Source organism: Buteo buteo, chromosome 25 (assembly GCF_964188355.1).
Source record: "Buteo buteo chromosome 25, bButBut1.hap1.1, whole genome shotgun sequence".
Taxonomy (NCBI): Eukaryota; Metazoa; Chordata; class Aves; order Accipitriformes; family Accipitridae; genus Buteo; species Buteo buteo.
Window position 1 is genome coordinate 17,911,155 of NC_134195.1, and position 24,425 is coordinate 17,935,579.

At 45.3% G+C, this 24,425-nt stretch overlaps 1 protein-coding gene across 2 annotated transcripts in view; it reads left to right on the top strand.

The window, feature by feature from the left end:
• Positions 1 to 24,425, top strand: part of CLCN4 (chloride voltage-gated channel 4) — a 47,847-nt gene that overhangs the window by 1,367 nt on the left and 22,055 nt on the right. For both annotated transcript variants that reach the window (XM_075057334.1, XM_075057333.1), the window contains exons 2-4: positions 15,164 to 15,315; positions 15,662 to 15,761; positions 21,513 to 21,700. In XM_075057334.1, the coding sequence (XP_074913435.1) occupies positions 15,172 to 15,315; positions 15,662 to 15,761; positions 21,513 to 21,700 (432 nt within the window). In that variant the 5' untranslated portion in view covers positions 15,164 to 15,171. The remainder of the gene's footprint in view (positions 1 to 15,163; positions 15,316 to 15,661; positions 15,762 to 21,512; positions 21,701 to 24,425) is intronic.

A 24,425-nucleotide genomic window follows, 5' to 3' on the forward strand; every position in this document is an offset into this window, starting at 1 on the left:
TGTGTGCCCTCCCAACTTCTTGTGCCCCTCCAGTTTTCTCACTGGCTGGGCAGGAGAAGCTAAAAAATCCTTGACTTAGTCTAAACACTACTTAGCACCAACTGAAAACATCAGTGCGTTATCAACATTCTTCTCATACTGAACCCAAAACATAGCACTGTACCAGCTACTAGAAAGAAAATTAACTCTATCTATACCAGCCGAAACCAGGACAAGTTCCCAGGTATAGATGTTTGTGTCTGACCAACTGAATGCTGCTTGCTGTTTTCTGTATTTCCCTCTTGTAAACTAATTAAGGAAAACTACAGATACATTATCAAGGAAATAAATTAACTACTCAGTGTTTGTTTAACTTCCTCCACAGAATTCAGTTGACCTATTAATAATGGGCGCAAAGAACAGACACTAGCAGAAGTTAGGACTTTGATTGCTTTTCTACACTTCACTGACATGGTTCTAATATGCCTGGGGCTGTTCCTGATCTATGAGTGGCAGAGAACTGTGATCTGCAGTGCTGTGTGTGAAGGCTGTAATCAAATCTCTTCTCTAATGGCATGCTTCTCGCTCCAGAAAGGTGTGGCAACTTCAGGGGAAGCAAGTGAAGTGTTCAAATTTCATAATAAAATCCAAATGTGGCTTCTGCGTGGGGAGTACATATCAGACATAAGGAGTACAGGAACTTTCTTCAGCTTATAGACAAGATGTGGCGGAGCTGTGTAGCCATTCTGAAAAAAGGTTTTCTACACTATCAGCTGGCTTGCTTTGTTGGGCTGGGCTGCCTGCTTAGGGCACCCATAAATTTATGTCCCATAAAACACACTGGGACAAAAAGGTTTTCCAAAGCCGCATTCCTTAGCCTTTGAAGTGAGTGGAAGTTGTGCGTGCACCTTCAGTTACCCGTGGATATTTTCATGGGTGCTTGTGCAAGATCTCCCTCTACCAGCTGTTGCATCTGCTTGGTAACAGAAAGCACGTCCCTGGATACCCTTAAGGGTAAAACCAGTCGGCACAATATTCCGATATGGGAAAAGGAGCAGTAAGGTGAATGTCCTGAAATAAAACACATTGCACATGTACAAACATGCCACCCCATCTTCACAAAGAATGGCTGCAGCCTCTGCCTTGCAGAACATGATTCTGGTGGCTTGTACATTTCTATAATCAGAACTTTTGAAATTATTATTTTGTTGTACAACTCAAATACATAGTAACGTATAATAAAATCCTTAAAAACAAAAAAATAACACACCAAAATCCCCCCAAAATGTGGTTCTGAGATGAAATACTCAGTTAACCAAAATGTGAGTCAGGGTAATTGGTTTTTTTTAAATAAAACATTTCAGGATGTTCTAATTTTAAAATATTTGATGGGAAAACCTAAGCAGAAGTTTTGGAAAGGAAAATTAGGCTGGCGTATAGGAGAGGATCTTTGAAGCAGCGACAGTTGCACTGAAGAAGAGGCAGATGGCTGCAAGAGGAGTGATGGATGGATGGTGGGGAGAACGAAGAAGTGAAGGTAACAGGGCTGAAACCTTTGAGGTAAGATTGTAAAGCTTAAGTATGAGACAGAAGATGGAGGGAAGTCAGTCTGGATAAGCTTGAAATGGAGCACTGGGAGAAGGAAAAACGCAAGGGGTGCTGGAATTGTGGTTTGTCTCGTTTCCAAGCTGCTGTGATTACATATTTCATAAAGATGAAAGAAAATACGACACCTGGGCGTTGCTGCAGATGCAACAGGGATACTTCTTGCTTTGCACGCAGCATACTTACTGTACTTTTTCCTCGTGAAAAACCGTGATCCTTACTGCCGTCGCAACAAAATCCGCAACCCCTTTTAAAAATAATGAGCTGGGGTTGGGGGCAGGGGGGAAGCAGCACGTGTGCTGATGGTGACCGACTAGGTAGGGCAGGATAAAGCAGCTTGCGGTTTAATCCTGCTGGATTACAGCCTGGTCCGTCTCCTATCAGATATCCTATAGACGGAGGATGCAGTCACATGATAGTTACTGCTTCCTCCCCATGACATCACTGCTTTTGCAGCCATACCACCCAAGAAAGGATGCTATAAAAAAATCTTTGGGACTGGGCTAAATGATGTGGCATCGCAGGTAAGCAACAGAATTCTTGGAAAAAATTGATTTCCCGCTTGCTCTCATGCTGCCGTCCCAGAGCGCCAGCTCTGTCGGGCAGAGTTTCCGCTGGAAAAGCGGCTTTTTCTGCGAGCAGAGGGTTTGCAGGTGCAGAGGCTGCCTGCTGGCTCCGTGCTGATCCTCCGCCTGACAGCTCCGCTAGAAACGCTGCCAGACGGAGCTTTAACGCTGAAGAAGGCCCTTTGTCCCTGTGCTTTGCTATGGCTCCTTCGGGTGTCTGCCGAATTCTGGATTTACGTGAGCAGCCATCATCATCCCGTCGTGCGGAGGGAGAGCAGCTCTAGTGTTTTGCTCGCGTTCCCTGCTTTTTTTTTTTTTCCTGGGTGCCTAAAGGAAGCGGTTGTTGTACAGATAGATGTGTCTGAGCTTATAAAGGAATGAGGATTAACTTGCTCAGGGGGCTAGTAGATGTATTTGGGGAAAGCAGCTTTTCCTTTATTGTTAATTTTTGCTGACATGGTTTGAAAGCACCTAGTCTGGCAGGTTTCCTGCGTAATTTGCAGGTAGGTTTTGCTTGTCGTCCAATATAAGCCTGAAAAATTCTTTTCCAGAAGGAACATAAGAGATGACAAGCAGATTTTTGCTTCTTACACAAAATGCCAGTCACCAAAAGGCTGAAAAGTCCATGCCAAACTGCTTTTTTGGACTGTTAGTGTTTATATAAGCAAAGTCCAGAGTCTGTTTTCTTTTCCTGGTGTGGGTGTTTAATTATGCACTCTATACAAATATATGAAGACATATATTTGTGGAGAAAAAATGGTGACTTTTCTGGGGTGGGTTTTTTCTGTATTGCTTTTTAATATATTTTAGGGGTTTTTAAAATATGTTACTACTTTTAAAAATTATTCTAATATGTATTTTAGAATGCAAGAAGCTAAACTAAATTTTAAGCTTATACTAGTCAGAAAAATAAAAATTATACCCTTTTTTTTTTTTCTTTTTTAAGAATGCTGATAAATAATTCTGTGCCTTTGCCAGAGAACGGAGGATGACTCAGCCACAGCTTCATCAGGCATAGAGTCAGGTGACTTTTCACTCCTAGTCTACAGGAAGTTTTCTTATTCTTGAAAATCCTGTTCTTTGTTTAAATAAATTTTTCCCACTCTTAGAAAAATATGAAAATTTGGCAGGCCTAGGGTCTCTCTGTGCTCACCCTTACAATCGTGGGGGAGATTTTAGATCTCCTGTGCTGAAGGAGGTTGTACGTCCTAGTGAAAGGTTAATTCTGTTTCCCAGTGATCAGGTATGCAGTAGTGTCAGGATCAGAAAATAATGGGGGGGGAGAAGTGCATAATGAATTGTTGAAATGAAGTAAGAAAGGACAATGGTTCTTCAAGACTGAAGAGAAAAATAAATTTCCATTTTATTTTCCTTCACCAGAACCTCTGGGGTTTTTTTTCCAAGACTGAATGAACCTCAGAAGCGACAGAAACGCAGACCTGTCGCTGTACGAGGTGGCAGGGAGGGCGGCATCCTGACGATGCTGGTGCTGGGTTTGTTCCCCTGCCTCCCTCGGAACTTACGGCTGGGTCGATTCTCTCCAGTGCCGTGAGCCGAGACGTGCTTTTGCTCGCCAGGCGCGCTGGGGCTGGGCTCTTCGCCCACAGCAGGGCTGCCACGCGTGGGTTTCCCAACCGCGGTGGGTTTTACAACCGCGACGGGTTTCCCTTCTGCCCCGGATCGTATTGGAATGCCCTATGGAAATACACGCGGGGCGGCGGTTCTCCTGGTCTCCTGATTGGAGTCAAGCATCTTTTGTGCAACTGGTGACAAGGCACCACCCTTAAATGTATGTGGGGGCAACTCGGAAATTAAGGACTTAAGTCCTTTAACAGTTATTTAGCATAAAAGCGTGACCCTGGATACATCCCCAGGTGGAGGGGTCTCTGCCCGGCAGCACCGGGATGCCGTGCCCCAGCTCCAACTCGCGGTTGCACGGGTGCTCAGCCCCTGCACGCGTCGGGGTCTGCCTTGTGAAGGTAGTACCTTCCCAAAGGTAGCGACTGGTGGCTTTTACACAAGGACTGGAGAAGGGGATGGTGTTGGAGGGGAGTGTTTGCCCTGGGATTGGGTCCTTCCCGCTTGCCTGGAGCAAACCATTTCCCTGGAGCGCCGTAACCTCCCCGCTCCGGGAGCTGCTTCGGTGTGAAGCTGTTGGGTGTCGGGATGGAGGGGAAAGCGAGCGGGATCGTGGCTGTACCCCGGTGCTCGTGCTGGGGGAAGCGGGAGGCTCCCACTCCCCCATGGTTCAGGGCCATTTTGCGCGCGTTGGTGGTCAGGTTGTGTCGCGTGAGCTTCTCTCGCGTCTGACCTGCTCTAGCTCAGCACGGTGCACAACTGTCAAACGGTGGCGCAGCACCCGTAGGTCCTCTTCCAGTTTGCTTTTGCCATCAGGCTGCAGCTTGCAGGGTGCTCAAAGGGGGTGCGTGTGTTGATTTTTCCATTTAGTGAAATGGGATCGGGTTGTAGGAATAGGAGTCTAATACGTTTGTGCACGTGTGTGTGCGTACATATGCACCAGGTACTGGGTTTTCTCAGATTTCTTCTCTAGTCCAGCAGAACCAAAAAAATCACACACGATCATTAATGCCAAAAGAGAAACTCTGGTAGGGTTCCTAAAACACTTTCAACATGTTGTTCTCAAACATCACCCCAAGGAAAAGGTTTCCCTGTCTTGCAGGTGGGGGAGATTCCTCTTGGCAGTATGAAGTAACTCGTCCGTAACCGCGCAGCCTATCGGCATCAAACGCAGCAATAAAAACCAGTGCCCTGCAAACAGGGAAACGTTGCCCTCCATCTGTGTGAAAATGACTCACTGCCTCCACTCGGATCTTGAGAAGTGACATGGTAGAACAGATTAATGGCTTTCCTACTGCACATTTAGCAGCTCTATTTCAAGCTGAAGGCTTAAAAAGGTTTTTGGCGAGAGGTGCGTATAATGCCATTGAGCACCCCATTTCAGGGGAGAGCTTTTTAGGAGTAACTGTATACCAGGGCATTTCCCTTCTGACAGTGCAACTCTGTTCTCTCTGAATGTATTTGCCTTTTTTGCAGTCCAAGAACTGTTTCCCCCCCCCCCCCCCGCTTAATCCTATCATTTTCTGAGCGAGGAGACAAAGAACAGCGCTGGAAACCCGAACCTGATGCTCCAAACCTCGGCTGCGTGCGGCACGAGGAGGAAAACTGTACAGCACCCTCGACCCTTCAGCCCTGGCTTGGAGCTCTGTGGCAGAAAAACCGGCTGTTCCAGGAGGGAAGTTTCCCCTTTTTTTGTGAGGAAGGGAACTAGAGGGAAATCAAGAATAGAAACTATAGATGCCGCTACACTGGCAGCCTGATTTCCAGTCTGTCCTGTCTTCTCAAGTTTACTTTCTTACCCCAGATGCTGAAGGCTTTCTGAATTTTATCTAATCTAATCTTGTTTCCTTCAAGAAGCAAGGGCGTGTGGGGTTGATGCAGGCCCACGGGGCTCATCTGCCCAACCTCAGGGGCTGTTAGCAGAGGGGCATCCTTTAATAGAGATGTTTCAGCTCAGTTAGAAAAATTCAGATGGATGTTCCAGAGCCAGCAATGCTTCCCTCCTGCTTTTTCCCCAGCCCCGACATCTACGCTAACAACTAAATTTATTGGAGGGATCTTTAAGACTCGCTGGAAACAGATACATGAGTTTAGCATTTTTTTAATATGGAGCTGATTTCGAGTTATGTGAATGCAAAAATTCCACTCTGAGCTCACTAGGATTTTTTTTTCCCCTTCCATTTCTGACATAACTCAGCAGCTGAACTAATTTTGCTCAGACTTTCCAAGAAAACTTGAACAGAGACCAGACACATGATATTTCATACTGAAAGGAATTGGTTTCTAAAGAGACAGTCATCTTGGGAAAGAGCAGGGAGCGGGATGCTGGGGTGAGGTTCACCCCTCGGAGGAACGAAGCGTGTGGACCCAGGGGCCTCCCAGGAGGAGAAAAGGAGGAGAGGGACTCAGGCCAAAGGGTCGAGAAGCCCTGATGGTTGTTTTATCAGCTCCTGGGGTGCACTGGTGTGCCCCGTGTCCCCCAGTGCCTCCCTTCACCCATGCTCCCAGACAGCCCTGTTATCTCCCCTGCGCTCGCCCCACGAGCACGTGTGGCGCTTGAGGAGGGGCCGTCAGAGGCTGTGGTTTAGTCTGGAGGAGCCTTTTGTGCCTCAGTTTTCTGCCATTTATCCCAAATGTTCCCTCCTGCCTTCCCCCGCTCTCCCAGGCCCTCTCCCCTGTGATGTGGTACCCTGTGTTTTTTGAGCTCTGCTGCGGCTTCATAATTTTTTCCATAGAGGTTACTCGGGGTAAAGCTGCACATCAAAGATGTGACTGTATATAGCTTGCCCACACTATCATAGCAGGAAACTCCTTAATATTTGTGTGGGGGGGCCATACAGTAAAATGCTGCAATATTTTACAGTAATGTTTCCGATACTGCAGCCTGCCTGAGCTTGTGTGGCAGGAGGCTGAGGGTTTGCAGTGCAATTTACTTGTATACGGAGGCTGCGAACTAGTCCTTGAATTGTAGGAAAGGCATTTGCCAATTTTAATATCCCGTCTTCCCTCTGTATTTTCCCAATTTAACTATTCTCTGCTTTTTGTGTGCCATATTATGTTTCCAAAAAAGGCTTGTAACTGGGTTCAGCATTTTCTTATTTTTCCAGGAGTCTGAACCTTGCTCTGATCCAAGGCCATTTTAACATTTTTTTTAAACACCATCATTAAGACGGAAGGTCAGTAAATCAGTCAGCTTGTTCAGTCTGAGGCTTCTAAGGTGAATAGTCTTAAATTGCCCGTGGATATTTTTCAACCTGCAGAAACCCGCCTGTTGAACTCACCGGTGATTCAGCCTGCTTGCCTTTGCTGGAGACATCTTCCTTGCAAAATCACCCACCCAAAAGCATCTTACTTCTTGTTTAGAAGAACGTTCCAGAACCGTTTACCTGCCTCCCATGTCCTGTAGGGTGCGATGTCACCTTCCCATTTCTAGGTCGTCTTCTCCTGCGTGGCAGGTGGTGGAAGGGGAATTACATCCCCACCCCTCGGCTTTCCTGGCTCTGGGCTAAACAGTCCTCATCCTCTGACCCCTCCCCAAAAGGCATTGGCCCATAATCATCTCCAGGTACTTTTCATTCACGTCTTTCAAGGCGACCCTGTTGATAATCTTGCTTGCTGCCTTCCTGAGCTATCAGGCCCATTTTCTCTGGCCAGCTGGTGGTGAAACCCTGTGGTGTGACCGCGCTCAGCTCTAGGAGATTTCTCCCTCAGCCTTATCCTCTCACCGCTCTGGACACCGACTTCTTCAGCTCACACCGCGGGCAGCGCTGATCTCCTCACTGCCCGGATTCGAGGCCTGGGTGGAGAGCGCTCCGTGTCCATCTCTGCGACTAGGCTTAAATCCCTCGGGATGGGGGATGGATGGATGGATGCTGGCAGAGCACCCAGCTCTCAAGACGAGGTGCCTTTGCTCGACCGATCACATTGAGCAGTTCCTGGCCATGAGGCTGGGGCACCATGCTTGGCTGTTTTGAGAACACGGTACGAGGAACGGTCAATACAAGTATTAAGGGCATAGAGAGCAGCAAATCATCCGTCAGCATAAAGGGGTCTTGTGATGATTGCCAGTTAGTAAACCAGTAAGACTGCGTTGTTCGTTATTGGGTGCTATGGAAAATAAATCCCAAGGATTTTCACAGCCCGTATGCTCCTCAGTTCGTGCAGTACCTGCTGTCGTGTCATGCCATGAGAGCACAGCTAAGCTGACCAACCATTCAGATCAGCGGCGTGCTCGACTGATAGAGTCATGATTGAAATGACCATGAATCACTTCAAAAGCATGGTGTCTGGAGTGGGATTTCCCCTGTGTTATCATTGTTATGTATATTGGTACCAGAGCATAGAAAAGCCCTGAGATGCACCGTATTTCTGCTTTTGTGTGTCAGCTAACTCGCACCACATTTGGAAGAGATGGAACAGATGATGCTTTGGATGCCCTGGAAAAGTCACTCCAAACAAATGTGAATTGAGGAACTTGCAAATGACCTTTAGGCTTTTGCTTTATTTCCCCAGCCTCTTGCCACGTTCACTTCTTCCTTATGCTACAGCAGGAGAGTCACTGAAGACAGGTTATGCTTTGCTGCCTGCATACTCTTATGTTTCACATAGCAATCCCCTGCTACTGTCTTCAAGGAAAACAGCATGCAGATGAAAGTGTGTAGGTGAATGTTCATCTGCTAGAAACATTTGAAGTGTTGAAGTAATTCAGTAACTGTGATCTGCTGAAAGTAACTCAAAACTTGTTGGAATTGCATTAAAAAACGTACTGCCTGCCTCAGTGTAATGTGTCCAATTAAAACAGAAAACAGGATGAGGAGAACGTAGCATGGAACTAGCATGTCTAGTAGCAATAGTCCAGGGCCAAGACTTTTCCTTTGATGACTGTTCAGCTAGTTATTTCCCATCAGTATACTTTTCAGCTTCTTTGAACCGTGGGATGTTTTGGCCTGCGCTTGCCATGTCAAATCCATTTCAGATCCGATCAGTCAGTCAACATAATACCTAGAATGTCAGTTCACCGATAGAGCTCTTCTAGCTGTGGCTTTTACATTTGCACATGCTGTAACAGTGCTATAAAGCTGAGAGGTTGTCAGCATTTCCATCGTAAATGCAATTTATTGATCTTCTATAAAACTTAGCTCCAAGCTGCAGTGTATCATACAGTTGGTCCCAATCACATGATGAGCTTACTCACTGTGAGACCTGCAGGAAAAACATGACCTTAAAGATGATAGTACTACTGCTTTTTGGTTCTTTAAAAAATAACAAAAAAAAGTAAGTAAATGTACCAGAAGAGGCCTGCAGTCCATGCAGTACCTGCTGTGCTTGTTGGCATGTCCTGGCTGTCAGGCAGCTTCTGTATGTTGTTTGCATTAATCTCTTCTTTGCTTTCTTTACATAGGAGGCAGGCTTCAGTGATTACTTACTCAAAAATTACCTGGCTTCCTACAGTCATCGAGCCTCATGGGCTTATCTTTGGACTTGCTCTTTTGACCCTTAACTCTGGCTGCTCTCATGCAGCACCTCCGACCGACGTTTGTAGGGCAAGGTCTCTTTCTTTCTGGCTTCAGAGTATCGTTGCCCAAGCATGGCTAGCTGGGAGATCGGGGACTGAACATCGGGTTGACCTGGCCCAAGGTTTCTGGAAGACATCTAGGGTTATGTGGCAGCCAGGAGAGCCTCTATCAAGAGGCACAATTGCCAGTCTAGCACTGTGATCTCTCTCAATTCATGAATCGATGCTGGCCAGGACCTTGCTCCACATACAGGATAGTAGTAGTCTGGCATGGGTCTAAATTCAGGGAATCTGCTAACCAGAACCCTCTGAGTTCAGGAGGTTTCCTCATTCAGTTTTTAGCAAGAACCTGTTTACAATTCTTAAAGCTGAGTGTTGACAAAAATGCTCAGTTGTAGATACGCTAAGCAAGTCACTAAAATGAGAGCTCACTGTTGAGAGCTGAAGAAGGATCTCTACTGTATTGCAGGGAATAAAATGGCAGATGTAATTCAAAGTCGATAAAGGCAAAGCAATGGGGAAAATGTCCCTAAGAGACCACGGAATGATGGGCTCCAAACTGGCCACTGCCTCTCATGGAGCATAGCCTGGAGTCATGGCAGACTGCTCAGTGAAAATGTTGGATGTCTGCCCTAGGAAAAGCTGCTGGAATGCCAGGAATTATTAGGAAAAGAATAGGGGACTAAGCAGGAAACGTTTGCCCTTGCACAAATTATGTTGCATCAGCACCTGGAAAAGTAGTGGAAAGGACAGCAAGGACATCTAAGACATAGAACAGCAAAGGGACAAAATACATATGTCAAACAGTCAACTCAGCAGGATTCAACACCTTTCAGTGTATATAAGCTCTGCCAGAGTATCTTAGATGCTCAGGTGTTAGAAATAGCTATGAGTTGCATTTGTTACTAATTCTGCATGTAATGGTATTGCAATGTTTTCTGTTGAATTGGTAGTGTCGAACGCATTTGATGAGATGTGGATGTCTACTTCTGATATCTCTTTGTAATCAGAAAACAGAAATTAGCACTCTGGGAAACAATCTGTCTCATTCTAATGTAAATATCTAAAATAAATCAGATAAATTGCATCTGAATAGAGTTTACTTCCTCTCATCAGCTATGAAATGAGTCTAGGTTTTAGTGTCCAGAGTCTAGTGCAGATTTCTCATGCTAGATGAGACAGCTCGCACCACGAATGCTCGTACTTTTGCTATCATCGGAGTGGATTGCTACGGTATACCTGACTACAATTCATGTTGGGATGAGATTAATTTGCCCTTAACCTATGTGTATTATATTAAAATATCTATAACTGAGTTATTTGTGCAAGGCTCCAGTTCTGCTGGCAGAACTGAAAGCATCTCTGCAAGCATCTCTAAGAGGGCAATTTAGCTTATCCTGAAATAAACTTTGGACATTATTTCAGATGCCAAAGTAAGGTGAGATAAATAAACGCAAAATAAAGAGAAAGTGATGCTTACGGTGCTTAGTGCTAGGACATAAGATGGGAACTCTGTAGTACTCAGTTCAGAAGTGCTATAGCTAGGTTTTATTTGCTAAAATTGGGTTTTGCATAATCTGATACCACATCTCTGCTTTCAGAAGCATAGTACCTTAAGTGAACTTTAAGGCTAATAATCATCCCCCTAGCTGCAATTTCCAGGTATTGGTACACTACCTAGAGTTCAAAGTTTGTTTGTTTTCTTAGTCTACCATGGCCCTGTGGTCTCTAGCACATTTTTCTCTTCCCTGGACGTGTTGTGTAGCACGTATTTTGGGGGTAGATTCAGGCTGAGATTGTAATTATCCTACATACTTGTGGTCTGGCCTGGTATTATCCATCACAATACTGTCATGTGCTGGGCATTGACAACATACTTAGCTATTTTTTATGTGATATAACTAGCACATTGGGTAGTTTTCTTGTAGTATTAAGGAAAACTTGCCAAAGCTTTCAGCACAAGAGTTCCCAGAAGTTTGTTTATGTAGCGGGGGGGGGCTGCTTCGTGCAGGCAAGAGGTCTGAACAGCGTGTTCTTTACAGGTCCTTCTTTGCTATAGGGGAAGAATAGGGTGAAGTAAATGACCTGCAAAATGTCACAGCGTTACAAAATAATAGCATGGTCTAATCCTTTCACCTCATTTCAGCTTCCCATTCCAGTCCTCGGTCATGGTTTACAAGACACTGAACTCAAGGTCCGCTTGCAACTTCAGCTCCCGGGCGTCAGCCGCAGCATCCCACCTTCAGACTCTCGTTTCCCTTACCAAATGTAGGAGCGTGCTCTCATCTGTTTGGCGAAGCATTGCTATTCTCAGCTGTCACTCCTCTTAACTGCTGCTTTTTAAATCACCTCAATCCTGCGGCAGCTTATTTGTGCCCAGCCGTGCCGCGTGGGACACCTGCTCTGCAGTTGGTTTCCTTCCCCAGGCTGCAACTCCCTCCCTCGATTCTCTTTCAGACAAACATGCCACGGTGCTTGGAGATTACTTGATTTCCGCACTTAAAAAGACTTCTATAGCATTACAATGGTGACCTGCTGGCTGCCTGTAAGAGAATGCTTTTCTCAGCAGCTTGTGCTGAGCACATTGTCTGTGTTGTCCAAAAAGTCCTACCCAGTGGAGTGCAAAGAGCAGACCCTGACAAAGCTGAGTATTCACGCTTGTTACATCCCTGAAGTCCCCACCAGGGAAAAAAATTAAATGGAGAGGATTCAAGTAAAACAGTTGAAAACGGAGAGGGGAGGAAAAAAAGGCAGTAAATAAAGGCAGAGCAGCAGGGTGTATGGACAGTTGATTAAAAGCCTATCTGCCACGGTTTTGCCTGTTCCAATTACAAAATTGGGAAATTTCCTCACATTCAAAGCTCCAAATTCTTTACTCGTGAAATCCCTGTTTCCATACCTGATGAAGGGCAGTGGGTAGCAGTCGTTGCTAGTACCGTGCTAGCCTCATCAGTGACCTGTAAAAGTTATCTTCTGTCTGTCAAGGAGCTGCAGGTTCTGCAGGGTCAGTTCTATAAAACCTGTAAAGTCTGTATCTGTCCCCGTTTTTTTCTTATGTGTTTTAATGTGTTTTTTTTTCTCCTAACCCCCTGTTAGTTGTTGGTTTTTTTTAGGCTTGCCATTTTGGATTACAAACCCTAGGTACTCTCTGGAAGACCGTATTTCCCAGGCACCTAATTTAGTACGGATGGGATCAATCCCTCTTTAGAGGGAGACTTTGTTAAGTGATGTAGAAGTGCATGGCCACCTCCTCCAGCCGCCCTGGCCCAGGACCCTCCTGCCCGGCTGCTGGACCCCAGCCCACGGCCCCGGGCTCTCTGCCCACGCTGGGGGACATGGCTGCCACTTTCCCATCTGCAGGTTCAACTGGTAGCAAAGCTGAGCGTGTATCCCAGAGGCACGCACACAATTACTAGCTCTTCAATTAGTGTGAGCAGTGGGGTTTGTTTCTTGTCACGCTCTCCATGTTTGCTTTGTCAGGTTTGTGTCTCTGTATTTTGTTTCTGGTTTCCCCTCTTTTTGCTATAGTTTCCTAACTGACAAGGTCGCCGATCACAAAACCTCACTGGAATAGACATTCGCACACTCCCACATGCCCTCATCAGTGAGTGTGACTGACCAGGTTTGGTTCTGGTTTGGGTTTGTGTGGCAGTTTTTTTGGGGGAGCAGGGTAGGGTCCGCAGGGCCGGCTCCTGTGAGAAGCTGCTGGAAGCTCCCCCGTCCCCAAGCCGGACCCGCCTCTGGCCCAGGCCGAGCCCCTCAGGGACAGTGGAAACACCGGTGGGAGAGCAGATTTCAGAGGGGAAACCTGCAGGGAGTGGGGGATTGGAACGGGAGAGGAACCCCTCTGTGGGTACCGAGGTCAGGGAGGAAGGCAGGAGGGGATGCCCCCGCAGCCCGCGGTGAGGCGGCAGGCTGTCCCCCCCAGCCATGGAGGGGAGCGGAGGCCCCCCAAGATGGCCGCCGCTCCGGGGAGCGGGCTGGGACTGAAGGACTGCAGCCCGCGGGAGGGACCCACACTGGAGAAGTTGGTGGAGGACTGTCTCCTGCGGGAGACACCCCACGGCGGAGCAGGGGCCGAGTGCGGAGTCCTCCTCCCCTGAGGAGGAAGGAGCGGCAGAGACAAGGGGTGAGGAACCCACCCCAGCCCCCATTCCCTGAGGAGGGAGAGAGAACCAGGAGTGGGGCTGAGGCGGGAAGGAGGGAGGGATGGGGGGAAGGTGTTCGAAGGTCTGGTTTTACTTCTCATTATCCTTGTTTTGATTTGATTGGTAGTAAATGAAATTGATGTTGTTTCTTCCCCAAGTTGAGCCTGTCTTTTGCCCGTGCCCATAAGTGGGGAGTGATCCCTCCCTGTCCTTGTCTCAACCCACCTGTTTTTCTTTATATTTTCTCCTCATCCCACCGTGGCCGGGGCAGGAGTGAGCAAATGGCTCCGTGGTGCTTTGTTACCAGCTGGGCTTAAACCACGACAGGTTCCCATCACTGCCTCCCTTAACATTTGCATCAGGTTTGTGTCCCTGTATGTTCTTGTTCAGGCTTCCGCCTTTGCTTATAATCCTTTGTCGCATCCAAAAAGGTCCTTGGCCCAGATACCTTTACAGGAGCAGGCACTCACCCTTACACACACCTTTCTCTGTCTCTAGAGGCAGCCTAGGTGGTTCTTATAGTCCAGACATGAAACTTTTGGATGGCTGAAGTTAAGTTGGATGAATCCAGCTGTGTGCCTAAACTACTTCATTTAATCGATTCTCATGCTACTAAAGGTGCCTCGTTGGGAATGATGTCAGCCATTTCTGGAGCTCGTCATATTAGTGACCACTTTGGGACCTGACCTTTAAGGGAGATAACAGTCATTTTTGCACCTAGCCAGATGTTGCTGAGCTCTTTGTGGGAAAAAGAGGAACGGTGGTTAGGAGTTAACTTTTTCATGCTTTGCTTATGTGGATTGCATGAACAAGGTACAGTTTCCAGGGCTTCAGAGCAATGGGCATGGATGTTTCTCTGCTTTTGTATTGATAGTCTGTAAACCCAGAGACCATGTCCCCAAAAAATTCTGGGCTGAAAATGTTCACTCGGCTTGTGTGCCACACGCTAGAATATATATTATTTCACAGCCTACTTTGATCTCCTTTTTAACTACCAAACGCCTCTTGTAACTGCTTGTTATAGTTTGGGGATAGGTATCTTTGTTCTTGTGCTCTAGCAGGACATGTGGTGGCTGTTTCTCCCCCTGCTTTCTTAAAAGCAAATTTGGAAAGTTTCTATATGGGACAGAAGGTAACCACTCAGGTTCTCCCAAGAATAGTTCTTCTCCTAGCCCTTGAAAAGCAAACTTGAAGGAGATACTGCATTTCCAGACCTGATGCAGCGTAGACATACTGAGATCTCCAGCTTTGCCTTCTGAGCAGTGGAAGGGCAGCGGATCAAAGCAGGGAGCATGCAAAACTAGACACTATTGCAGTGTTATGACTAATGGTGCTATGTAAAATCTGCAGTTCATGATGAATGGTAAATTCTAGTGTATCACCTGTTTTCTGAGCTGGTGACCTTGCCTACTCGATGATCTCGCTGCAGGCAGAGGACTTCTTTCAGCGTGTGATCAGGATGTACCATTGCAGAAGAAGCCCAGAACCATCCTGGATTTTGGGGCTCTGTTTTCAGGAAAGCTGGTATTTCTGCACTTGGACGCTGTGGTTTTTGTATGTGCTTTTTAGGGTTTGCTAAGCTGTTGAAGTAGTCTTCAGTAAAATACTTTTTCTAGTGGCAATGCGTAGATTGCAGTAAGTGCGCACCAGGACTGCTGACTCGTGCTCTGTTGACTTTGCGGTTTGTGGAGGTATTTTGGAAAACTTGATTCTGAAATGTCTGGCAAAGCTGCCTGAATTTATTGACATACTTGTTTTTCCTGTACATACAGACTCTAATATGGTCAATGCAGGAGACATGAATGGTTCTGGCAACCTGATGGATTTTCTGGATGAACCTTTCCCCGATGTTGGAACTTATGAAGATTTCCACACCATTGACTGGCTGCGGGAGAAATCGCGTGACACTGACCGCCATAGAAAGGTAAAGGTGTCTGGCTTTGATGCATTGCGGTCCCTGGGTTACAGCCATCCTGGTGGTGAGAAAAACAAGCAGTTTTCCAAAGTTATTGCTTCCTACCTTGTTGTATGTCTTGAGGAGGACTTCTAAAAATATGGATGTGGTATGTCTTGAGTTTGTAAATATGAAAGGGCTTCCAGCAACTTAACCAGCAGAGCATCTCTAAAAAATGATTGGGACTGGGAGGAGCAGAGAGTAGAGAAATTGCATATACCTTCTAGGAAGTTAAATATTTCTTGTTTTAAACATTTTACACTAAAACTGTGTCAACCTGAATCTGCAACATGTCTATATATATGTTTAATTTCAGATTACAAGCAAAAGTAAGGAATCCATATGGGAGTTCATCAAGAGTTTGCTGGATGCCTGGTCAGGATGGGTTGTAATGCTTCTCATAGGACTACTGGCAGGTATGTGTGTGTTAGCATTACAGTTATGCCCAAAACTGTCTTGCCCAATTTTGCTGCAGTGCCATCTGCTTCTCTTTTCACTTTATTGTTTCTCCACTGATGTTTCAAGCTAAAAAGACAGCCATGCATCCATGCAGTTACAATCCTTAATAAAAATACCCACTTGCAACGTCTCCTGCTGAGTGCTGACCTAGAAAAAATGTTGCTCACCAGTAGAGGGATTTTTCTATTGCTTTTGGAAATACACATCTGAGCGCTTTACACTCGATGGGCTACTTTGACTTTCTGAACCTTTGATTCACAGAAGTCAATTTTATTGGTAGGTTTATCTTCTTTATACATGCATGAAGGGAAAATACAGTTTCAGACTCAGTTTCAGATCTGCTTCCAGGCCAGGCAGACATTACATATTTAACAGCCTGCTCAACTCAGATGGCAAATTCATTACTTTCCCAAATTGCTCCTGTCTTCTGCTCAGTTTAGCACATCTTCCAACTTGGAAAGCTGCACTTCTCTTACCAAGTTGAAACAGCTGCTATTTTTTATGCTTTTTCAGTGATGTCAGGGTGCTCTTTGTATCATGCTGCTTGGTAAAAGCATGATGTGAAGTTTCACAATTTCCAAGTGGTGTGAATTTCCTGCTTACCAACTGTCAAGTTAATATGTTTATTACAGTTGTTCAGGAGCCTCAGAAGTACTAGGGAAGTTCTTGAGAAAATGTTGCTGATGTGACATTTTTGGTAAATTACGTTATTTTGTAGAGATACACTTGTTTCCACAAAAGCTTTGATGGGAGGGTATGATGGGAAGAGAGTCTGATAGACTGTGTACTACTACCCTGCCTGAAGGCCAGGGTTGGCCTCATCTGGGATGAAGAATTCTGCTTGCAAATAAAGTTAGAGCAAGCCTTTGAGTGCTCTAGTGTTGTCCCACAAGCTGGTCAGCAATCCGCTCTCTCATACAGAGAACATGGTATACACTCACACACTCCCATTTTAGTAAAAATATCCCAGGAGGTTTGTTTCAGTTCTAGTTCGCAATGAAATCTGCTGAAATTCTCAAGGTTGTCGAAAGCCAGAGTTGCTGACCTCTGATAAGCTCTAATGCTGGTACGTCCAGTGTGGGAACAGATGTCGAAGGTAAGCTGCAGCTGAGATGTGTTAGCTTTTGCAACCTTTCCAATGACAAGGGTGCAGAGCAACAAGTTTTACCTCAAAGAGTCAGATCAAATTAGCCTGTTTTTAAACCGGGACAAGGACTTGTGAATCAGCTAGAGAACAAAAATTACCTACGTACTTGTGACCTGGGCTGAGCCCTGTGGATTTTTTTTCTGCCTGCTGTTGAAACGACACATGCTCTGTGCCTTCAGCATTTCTGGGACAGGGCAAAGATGGAGAGTCACCATCTCAGCCTCAGCGAGGGGTCAACACCCCTTTGATGACTGGCGGGAATTAGTGATGAGTGGATGAGGTTTGGGGAGGGAGGAGGTGGGGTTGGTGGTGCAGTCAAGAGGCATTTCACGTTGTTGCCTTCTCTACTTGAAATACTGCCTGCTCAGAGAAGCCGGCCTGTCACGAGGGTACTTGTGTGATCACACAAGCTTGCATGGACCACCCTGGCTTCTCTGTGGTCCCTCTTCTCCTGCTGAACAGGCAGAAGCTACATGGGGTGAGGTCTCAAGCAGCTGGGTCCAGGCATCGCCAGAGGCAAAGGAGTGTGATGAGGAGTGGGAGAGGAAGGAGAAAGCAGCAGCAGCAGCAGTGCCCAGGGTGTGAGGGTCTTGTGGAGGACCCTGCCCATGCTTTCCCCTTGCTGAGGATGGAGGGCAGCCAGGTGGGACACCTGGGGAAGGGGATGGCAGGGACCTCCGCATGTTTCCAAAGGCGCTGGACGATTTACCCAGGCCCAGGAGTTTTAAGTGAACCTAACTGATCTAGAAGCTTAAATCCCACCAATTTGGTCAACTGAATCTTTCAGGTTTTGCAACGCTTCAAAGGCTGCACCGCCACAGCTAACACAAGCTGGTGTGGCCAAAAGGAGCAAGCCTTGTCCTCCAGTGTCCCCACCATCGGGCCCTGTTGCTTTGTGCATGTGCAGCTGCACAGGGCGGGTGAATCTGGGAACTGACTTGGTGGAAAAAAACAGGTTTTGGCCAGATTAGTTTTCAGTTGATCAGTGGGCTCAGCAGGGTTGGTCACCACAAAGCCACAAGCAATCAAAATAGTGCTGACGGGAAGGAGCTGATGGAGGGAGGAAGGAGAGGACCATCCCATTCGGCAGCGTGACTCATGTCATTTTTGGAATGTCATCGAACCTGCCTCCTTCATCAGTCCCAGAAAAGCGTAGGTGGGAAAGGGACCTCTGGAGGGGGTCTGCTCTGGCTTTCTGCTCACAGCAGGGCCAGCTTCAGAGTTAGAGCTGTATGTTTTGAGTAACACCAAAGTGTATTAAGAATGTAACAGCAGCCATTTGGGATCAGAGCAAAGTTTCATGAGTGAGTGTAAATTAACCTGAGCGGAGCCCCTCGCTGCCGCCACAGTCCAACAGATCTAGCTCCCAGGCTCTTTCAGAGCCATGTACCCACAGGACCTTGAACCCTCAGGTGTTACGTGGAGGGAGAAGATGGTGTATGACCCTGTCAAGTGGCTGGAAAGGCACTAAGGAGCTTCTGGAAATAAGGTCTTGGGAGCCAGAGCCTGCTTATTTCGGGAAGGAGGAAGGAGCAGTAACACCCACAAATGCTGTTTGGTGTGGAGATCAGATGAAAACTACTCACACGATGCTCCAGAAAAAGATGATAGGCCTGTCTTGGTCAGAAAATTTGCACACTTTCTGGAGAAATACAAAGCAATGTATGGGGAAATGAGCCTAAAAATTTTAGGTGTGGGTGTTGAATTTTTAGGCACTCGTTTTTAAGGAATTTTGAGTTTTTACTGTGCCCATCCTGCCTGCAGACCAGTGGTCATCCCTTAACATAACCATTACTACTAGCCAACTAAAGGTATGTGCTATTTAGAGACCAGCAAAAGAGTCTGTGTTTTCTAAAGCTATGTGACAAAAAGTACTATTGTACTAATGCTAAAATGCTGTGGTACTGGAGCTGGATGTGCAAAAATCCCCTTTGTAATTCAGTGTTGTGCCAGTTGGGTGATGCTGTTTTCTGGCACAGTTGCATAAAGAAAACAATGTTTTCAAAGCAAATTTTTAGCATTCTCATTAGGGTATTGTAAAGGATGAGTATTGGCCATCATCAACCAAAGGAAAAGGAGAGACGTAAAAGGCTAATATCTAAAATGAAGTGCAGCATTTCCTGGCTTTGGAATGCTCAGTATTTTTCATTCTGGGCAGGAGGTTACATAGAAGGGGGAACAAGTTCAGTTCCTTTGATGGGAGAAGTAGGGAGATAAACTTACTCTCTATTACAGTCTAGACAGCCATGGCAAGCACAAGAAATTAAAGGTTTGACTTTCTGAGATGCTGAACAGCCCTCAACTTCCATTAATTTCACTTAAAATTGCAAAGATTCAGAACTTGAAAAACTTCTAGCCCTGCTCACGTGTCTTGTGAAGCATTCTCTATAGCACTATTACCCCACAAGTTCTCACCCTCCCCTCTCTTGATTTTCTTCTGTGTAAAGCATGTGTAGTAAATTGCATGTACGTTTTCCTCCTTATGTGGATCCCAAAGCATTTGGCAACAGATCAGCTGCATACTTAAGCATGTTTTCCTAGAGGTACTGGGGTGCATGTGAGCTTGTTGTATTAGAGAACTGAATGTTTGTTCCACACTCTGTTTATTAACTTTGTCAGGGAAAAACATTCAAAAGCTTGCCTGCCTGCCTTTGTACCTGCTGCTATGTAGCATTAATACTCAATTGCCTGGTAAAGTGTGATGTGAGCTTTGAAGATTGGAGTAACTACAGAGCATGATAAAGGTCAACCAAGAGATGCAAGAAGCACAGCATTTGGTGCTCATGTCCAAGGGATGAGGATTCTTTGTACAGTCTCCTGAAACTTTCAGAAAATTGCAGGAGAATTTAGAGTTTACTGCAAAACTCAGTAAGCTACGCATGCTGACGTTACTAGCAACACAGTGATTTATCATCACCTAAGAATATGGTTCCTTGTTCCACAGAAACTTAGGAAAATGGAAAAGAGGAAGAGAAAGGCAAGGTCTTTGTGAAAGAAAATAACTGGTGCAGACATCATTACTCCCTCCTGCAGCCTTTCTTTGTGATCTTGTCTAGTATATCTGCATAGTTCTTCAGATTATTCCTATACAACAAAAATTCTTCACTGCTACCCTAGTCACATCACTTGTCAGTGTGGGGACAAGTGTCCTTCTTAAGGGAGTGAAAACATATGCTTATGTGTAAGGCTCTGTGAACGCTGGTGGTTTTTTTTTCTGTTCTAGGGAATAAAAAACAGGTTACACATGCCTGAATTATTGAAATGTTGGGGTTTTTTTCCTCTTTCACAGAAATGAAAAGCAGAAAACTTTAGTTCCAGGTCAAATAAACTGGCTCTTGAACCCAGCTGTGTGCCCCAGCTGCTAGGGGAAAGGGGAGCAGCCCCCACCCCTGCTTCATGTAATTGCATTCTTAGCAGGAGCCACAAAGCTAAAAGTTTTGGAAACATAAAACGAAACCATTTTGCATTTTCCAAAGCTTTTTTTTTTTTCCAGTGTTTTAGCCCTACTGAAATGCACTGATAAATTCTGTTCAGATCTGTTAGCGGTTTCCTGAAATTGTATTAATGATTACTTGTAAAAATAATGTTGACTGCTACTTTCCATTGTATAGGAGAGGGATTTGGAAAACGCTAAATGACTCTTCTATCAGCTGGTGGTTTAATGTTTTCCAGAAACTATGGCCATAGGGACCGAACGCAGGTTTGCCGTTCTGTGTTCTGGCTGCTGCCGGCCTCCCCGCTCCTGCTGGGGTTGTGTTCCTGAGGACAAACCTGCTCTGGGGGTGCTGGTGCTGGGGCAGGGCATTATCGCTGGGGAGCAAATGCCCTAGGAAAACAGGATATTTTTTTTTTCCCTGGGGTCTGGCCACATCATTTTTACCCGTGCTTGGGTTCGGTGGCCACAGGGTGTCGCTGCAGCTCTGTGTAATGCATGGGGAAAAAACTGAAATAAGGGTTTATTTGGTACAGAGAGGACTTGAAGGATAATTTTATTCTGCATATTTGGATTGGTGATGAACGTACACATCGAGAGCCCGATTCCGTTAAGTTCCTAAGTCAGAATCTAGCATCCATGTTGTTTCTGTACTGAAATATCTTCTAAAAGGTTGCTGCGTTGGGGCCAGTAAGGCTATAGGAAAACATACATCTCCTCCTCCTCCCCTACTCCTGAAATACACAGCATGGGTTGGGACCTGTAGCTTAGTACATATAGAGAGACCCTACATGAAGCCCTCCGTATCTCAGTCAAATGGTGCACCTGCCTGGGACAGACTGCAGGATCAGGCCCTACATCAGTTATGCCTGCCTTATTTGGTAATCAGTCAGTATGAAAATGATAATATTTAAAATAAAAGCTTACGAGAGAGCACTGAAGGTCAGACAACAAGCTGGTGTGGCTGTGTCTTTGCAAACTCATCATTGCCCCCAGTCCTTTGGTATATTTGTGCTTACGTTGCAGCTGCTTCCCCAAATCATGCTTTTTGCTGTTACTAGATATATTTTCCTTGCAACTTGATACTTTTTAATGCCACGGTTTCTTTTTCTGCATTTCTTTTCCCAGGCACGTTAGCTGGAGTGATAGATTTAGCTGTGGATTGGATGACAGACCTGAAAGAGGGTGTCTGCCTGTCTGCCTTCTGGTACAGTCACGAGCAGTGCTGCTGGACGTCTAATGAAACCACATTCGATGACAGGGACAAATGTCCCCAGTGGCAGAAATGGTCTGAACTTCTTGTAAGCCAGTCTGAGGTACGGGAGACCTGATTAGGTTGGGGTCAGAACAGGCCAGGGAATGCCCTTTTTTCATACTTGCTGATGTTCCCCCCAGAGAGTTTCTCTGAAAGTAACGAACGGAGCGCCTTGCAACAAAAAAGACATTTCCACAAGCAATATCTGCTTAACTTGGGAGAGGTCCCATTGTTTCAGTGTCGTGTGTGATGGAAATTGGCAAACTGTGAGATCGCTCTTTCTTTTTATCAGTATTAAACCAAAAGTGTTTCATAACACTCATAACAGTCACCAGGGGACCTGAGCAGCTATCCAATTTTTTTTTCTTTTAAACAGAATTTTATGGGACAAAAAAGATGATCCCTGATACATACATTTAAGAGGAAATTTTGGGGATTGCAGATGGTTTTCATGTATTCACATGCTGTGAGTAGTAGTGGGAGATGCATAAGGACTGCTTGTTATGCCCTTGCAATCAGTTTCTGTGTTAGATAGCAAAATACTTAGCTAGCACTGAAAGCTGGGGAACTAATGGGCTCCCCAGGAGATGGCCAAAGTGAAAAATTAGCAGGGGGAGTGAACAGGAAGGGAAAAAGCAAATCTAGGTGGACATGAAACTTACATTTTAAGAACTTTTTTCTATCCTTTTTTTTTTTTTTAAATTGTAGTAATTTTAAATACAAAGAAGGCAGTTTCAAAGTAAAGCAAGTGAAAGTTTCATTTTGAAGACATCAAAAGAAGCCTTTCTATTCTCCTTTTAGCAGATGACACTTTGATAAAAAAATATAGAAAAGGACATTTTATTGTCAACCCAAGCTATTCAACTTATTGAATACTATTGATCCCTTCACAACTCGAATTTTGGGGCAGAAATATTGTCTCGAATCCCCCCTCCCCCCCCATTTCTACAGGTGACTTGAATATGACAAACATTGAATAAGACATGGAGGTGGGATGAATGTGGCTTTGAAGAGAACTGCCTTAAGTATGTAACGGGACTTATAAAAAAAAGTCTGGTAATGCAGTTTGGTCAATAGTAAAAGAAAATATATACTTCTATGGGATAAATCACCTTCAGCCAGACAATTAAAAAATGTCTGACTTGGAGAGATTGTCTCGGATCTTCCCCAATGTGGAGGTGGTCTGGTCCTGCAGAAAGTGTTTGAGGGCACCTTCGTCGCCGTACAAGTTTGCCATTCATGTTCCTTGCAGTGCTTCTTTAGGCTTATGGTACAAGTAGTACTAGATAAGAGTGTCTGTGAATATGTATAGCCCAATTTTCCATATTTCTAATTAACCATAGTGAAAGTAGCAGGTTGCTCACTGTTCCTGAATATTCCCACCATTTAATCGCAGGCAAAAATCTCTCTGCACAGTTGCCAGTCCACAGTGCCAAGCTTCCCTTTGCCAGAGGTTTGCTAGGTTCACGCTGGTCTTCATCAACAGATGGTTTGGGTGGTTGTGTCGTTGTAACAGTGAAGAAATACTACCCTGGTATGAAGTTGCAGGACTGGGGACGATGTTGTAATTTAAGAGAACAAAAAAATGTGGGAAGGGAAAAGAGACGAGACTGTTACAATTGTTACGGGATTTGGAAATCCTGTGCATGTGTTTGACAGGCTGTTACTCTGAAAGGCTGGAATATATAAACGGAGCATATCCTTGAGAAAATTTATTGCTTTCGCCTGCTACTTGAAATCAGCAGTCGTGACTGTTGTATTTTGTGGCCTATAAGAAGGGTATCAGCTAGGTGGGCGCTGTGAAACTTTACTCACTTTGTATTCAGATTGGCCTTCTCACTCCCTAGTGTACTGTCACAGTGGGAAAAAAGGTTCGTCTTGGCTTAGATTTAGGGTCTTTCTCGAAACAAATGGGCCTCTAAGATCTGTGGGTTTCTGGCTGCCATGGCCTGATGGATGCTGTAGATATTAATAATACAGCTGTCTATTACTGTTACATTGAAATCCCAGGCAAAGCCCAACAAAAATGTGAATATGGAAAGTAAAAATTCTGTTTGGTAGCAAAAGGCTTATGATATGGGCAAGGGTTGCATGATTCCCGTAGCTGTAGAGGACTCTAGGAGGGATTAAAATACACTGAATTTGACTGAGTTTCAGGATAATTTTGCCCCCCCCCCCCCTTTTTTTTTTATTTTGTATGTGGCTTCATTTTGTGCCCAACATTTGCATAACAGCCCTAGAAAACAGCAGTGCGCAGAACTACTAGTTTGGAGCACGTTTTAGATAAGAAGTATTTGGAACAGTTTCCCTAAAGGTGCTCTGGTCAGACATGTCTTCTTTTTTTTATGCATGACTGTGACTCTTTCTCATCATAGACAACTAAATTTGACATTTTGAGGACTAAGATTTAGATCAGCTCTTCCTTGTGGTTTTGCCAATTTATGACTGTGATAAACCCTGTACATATGTTCTGGCTGAGAATTGTGACATTTTCTATGGCATCTCCTGAAAAATGTTTTTGTTCTAGTCCTCCCATAAAATGAGCCCAAAGCAAAGTCTTGATATAAATTATTATGGAAAACGTAATAGCACATCAGACACATACCAGGCTATGTTTTCTTCCCTAAACACTGCTTTGTAGGCCAATTATATCCTTCATCCCTCTGGTCCTGAACTGCTTCCAAAGAGCAGGTGAAGAGTTTTTTTGATGTGAGAGAGTTTCAAAACCTCAAATTCACTGGAGGAATGGATGTGTTAAAGCACATCAGATGCTACCCACTTCAGCT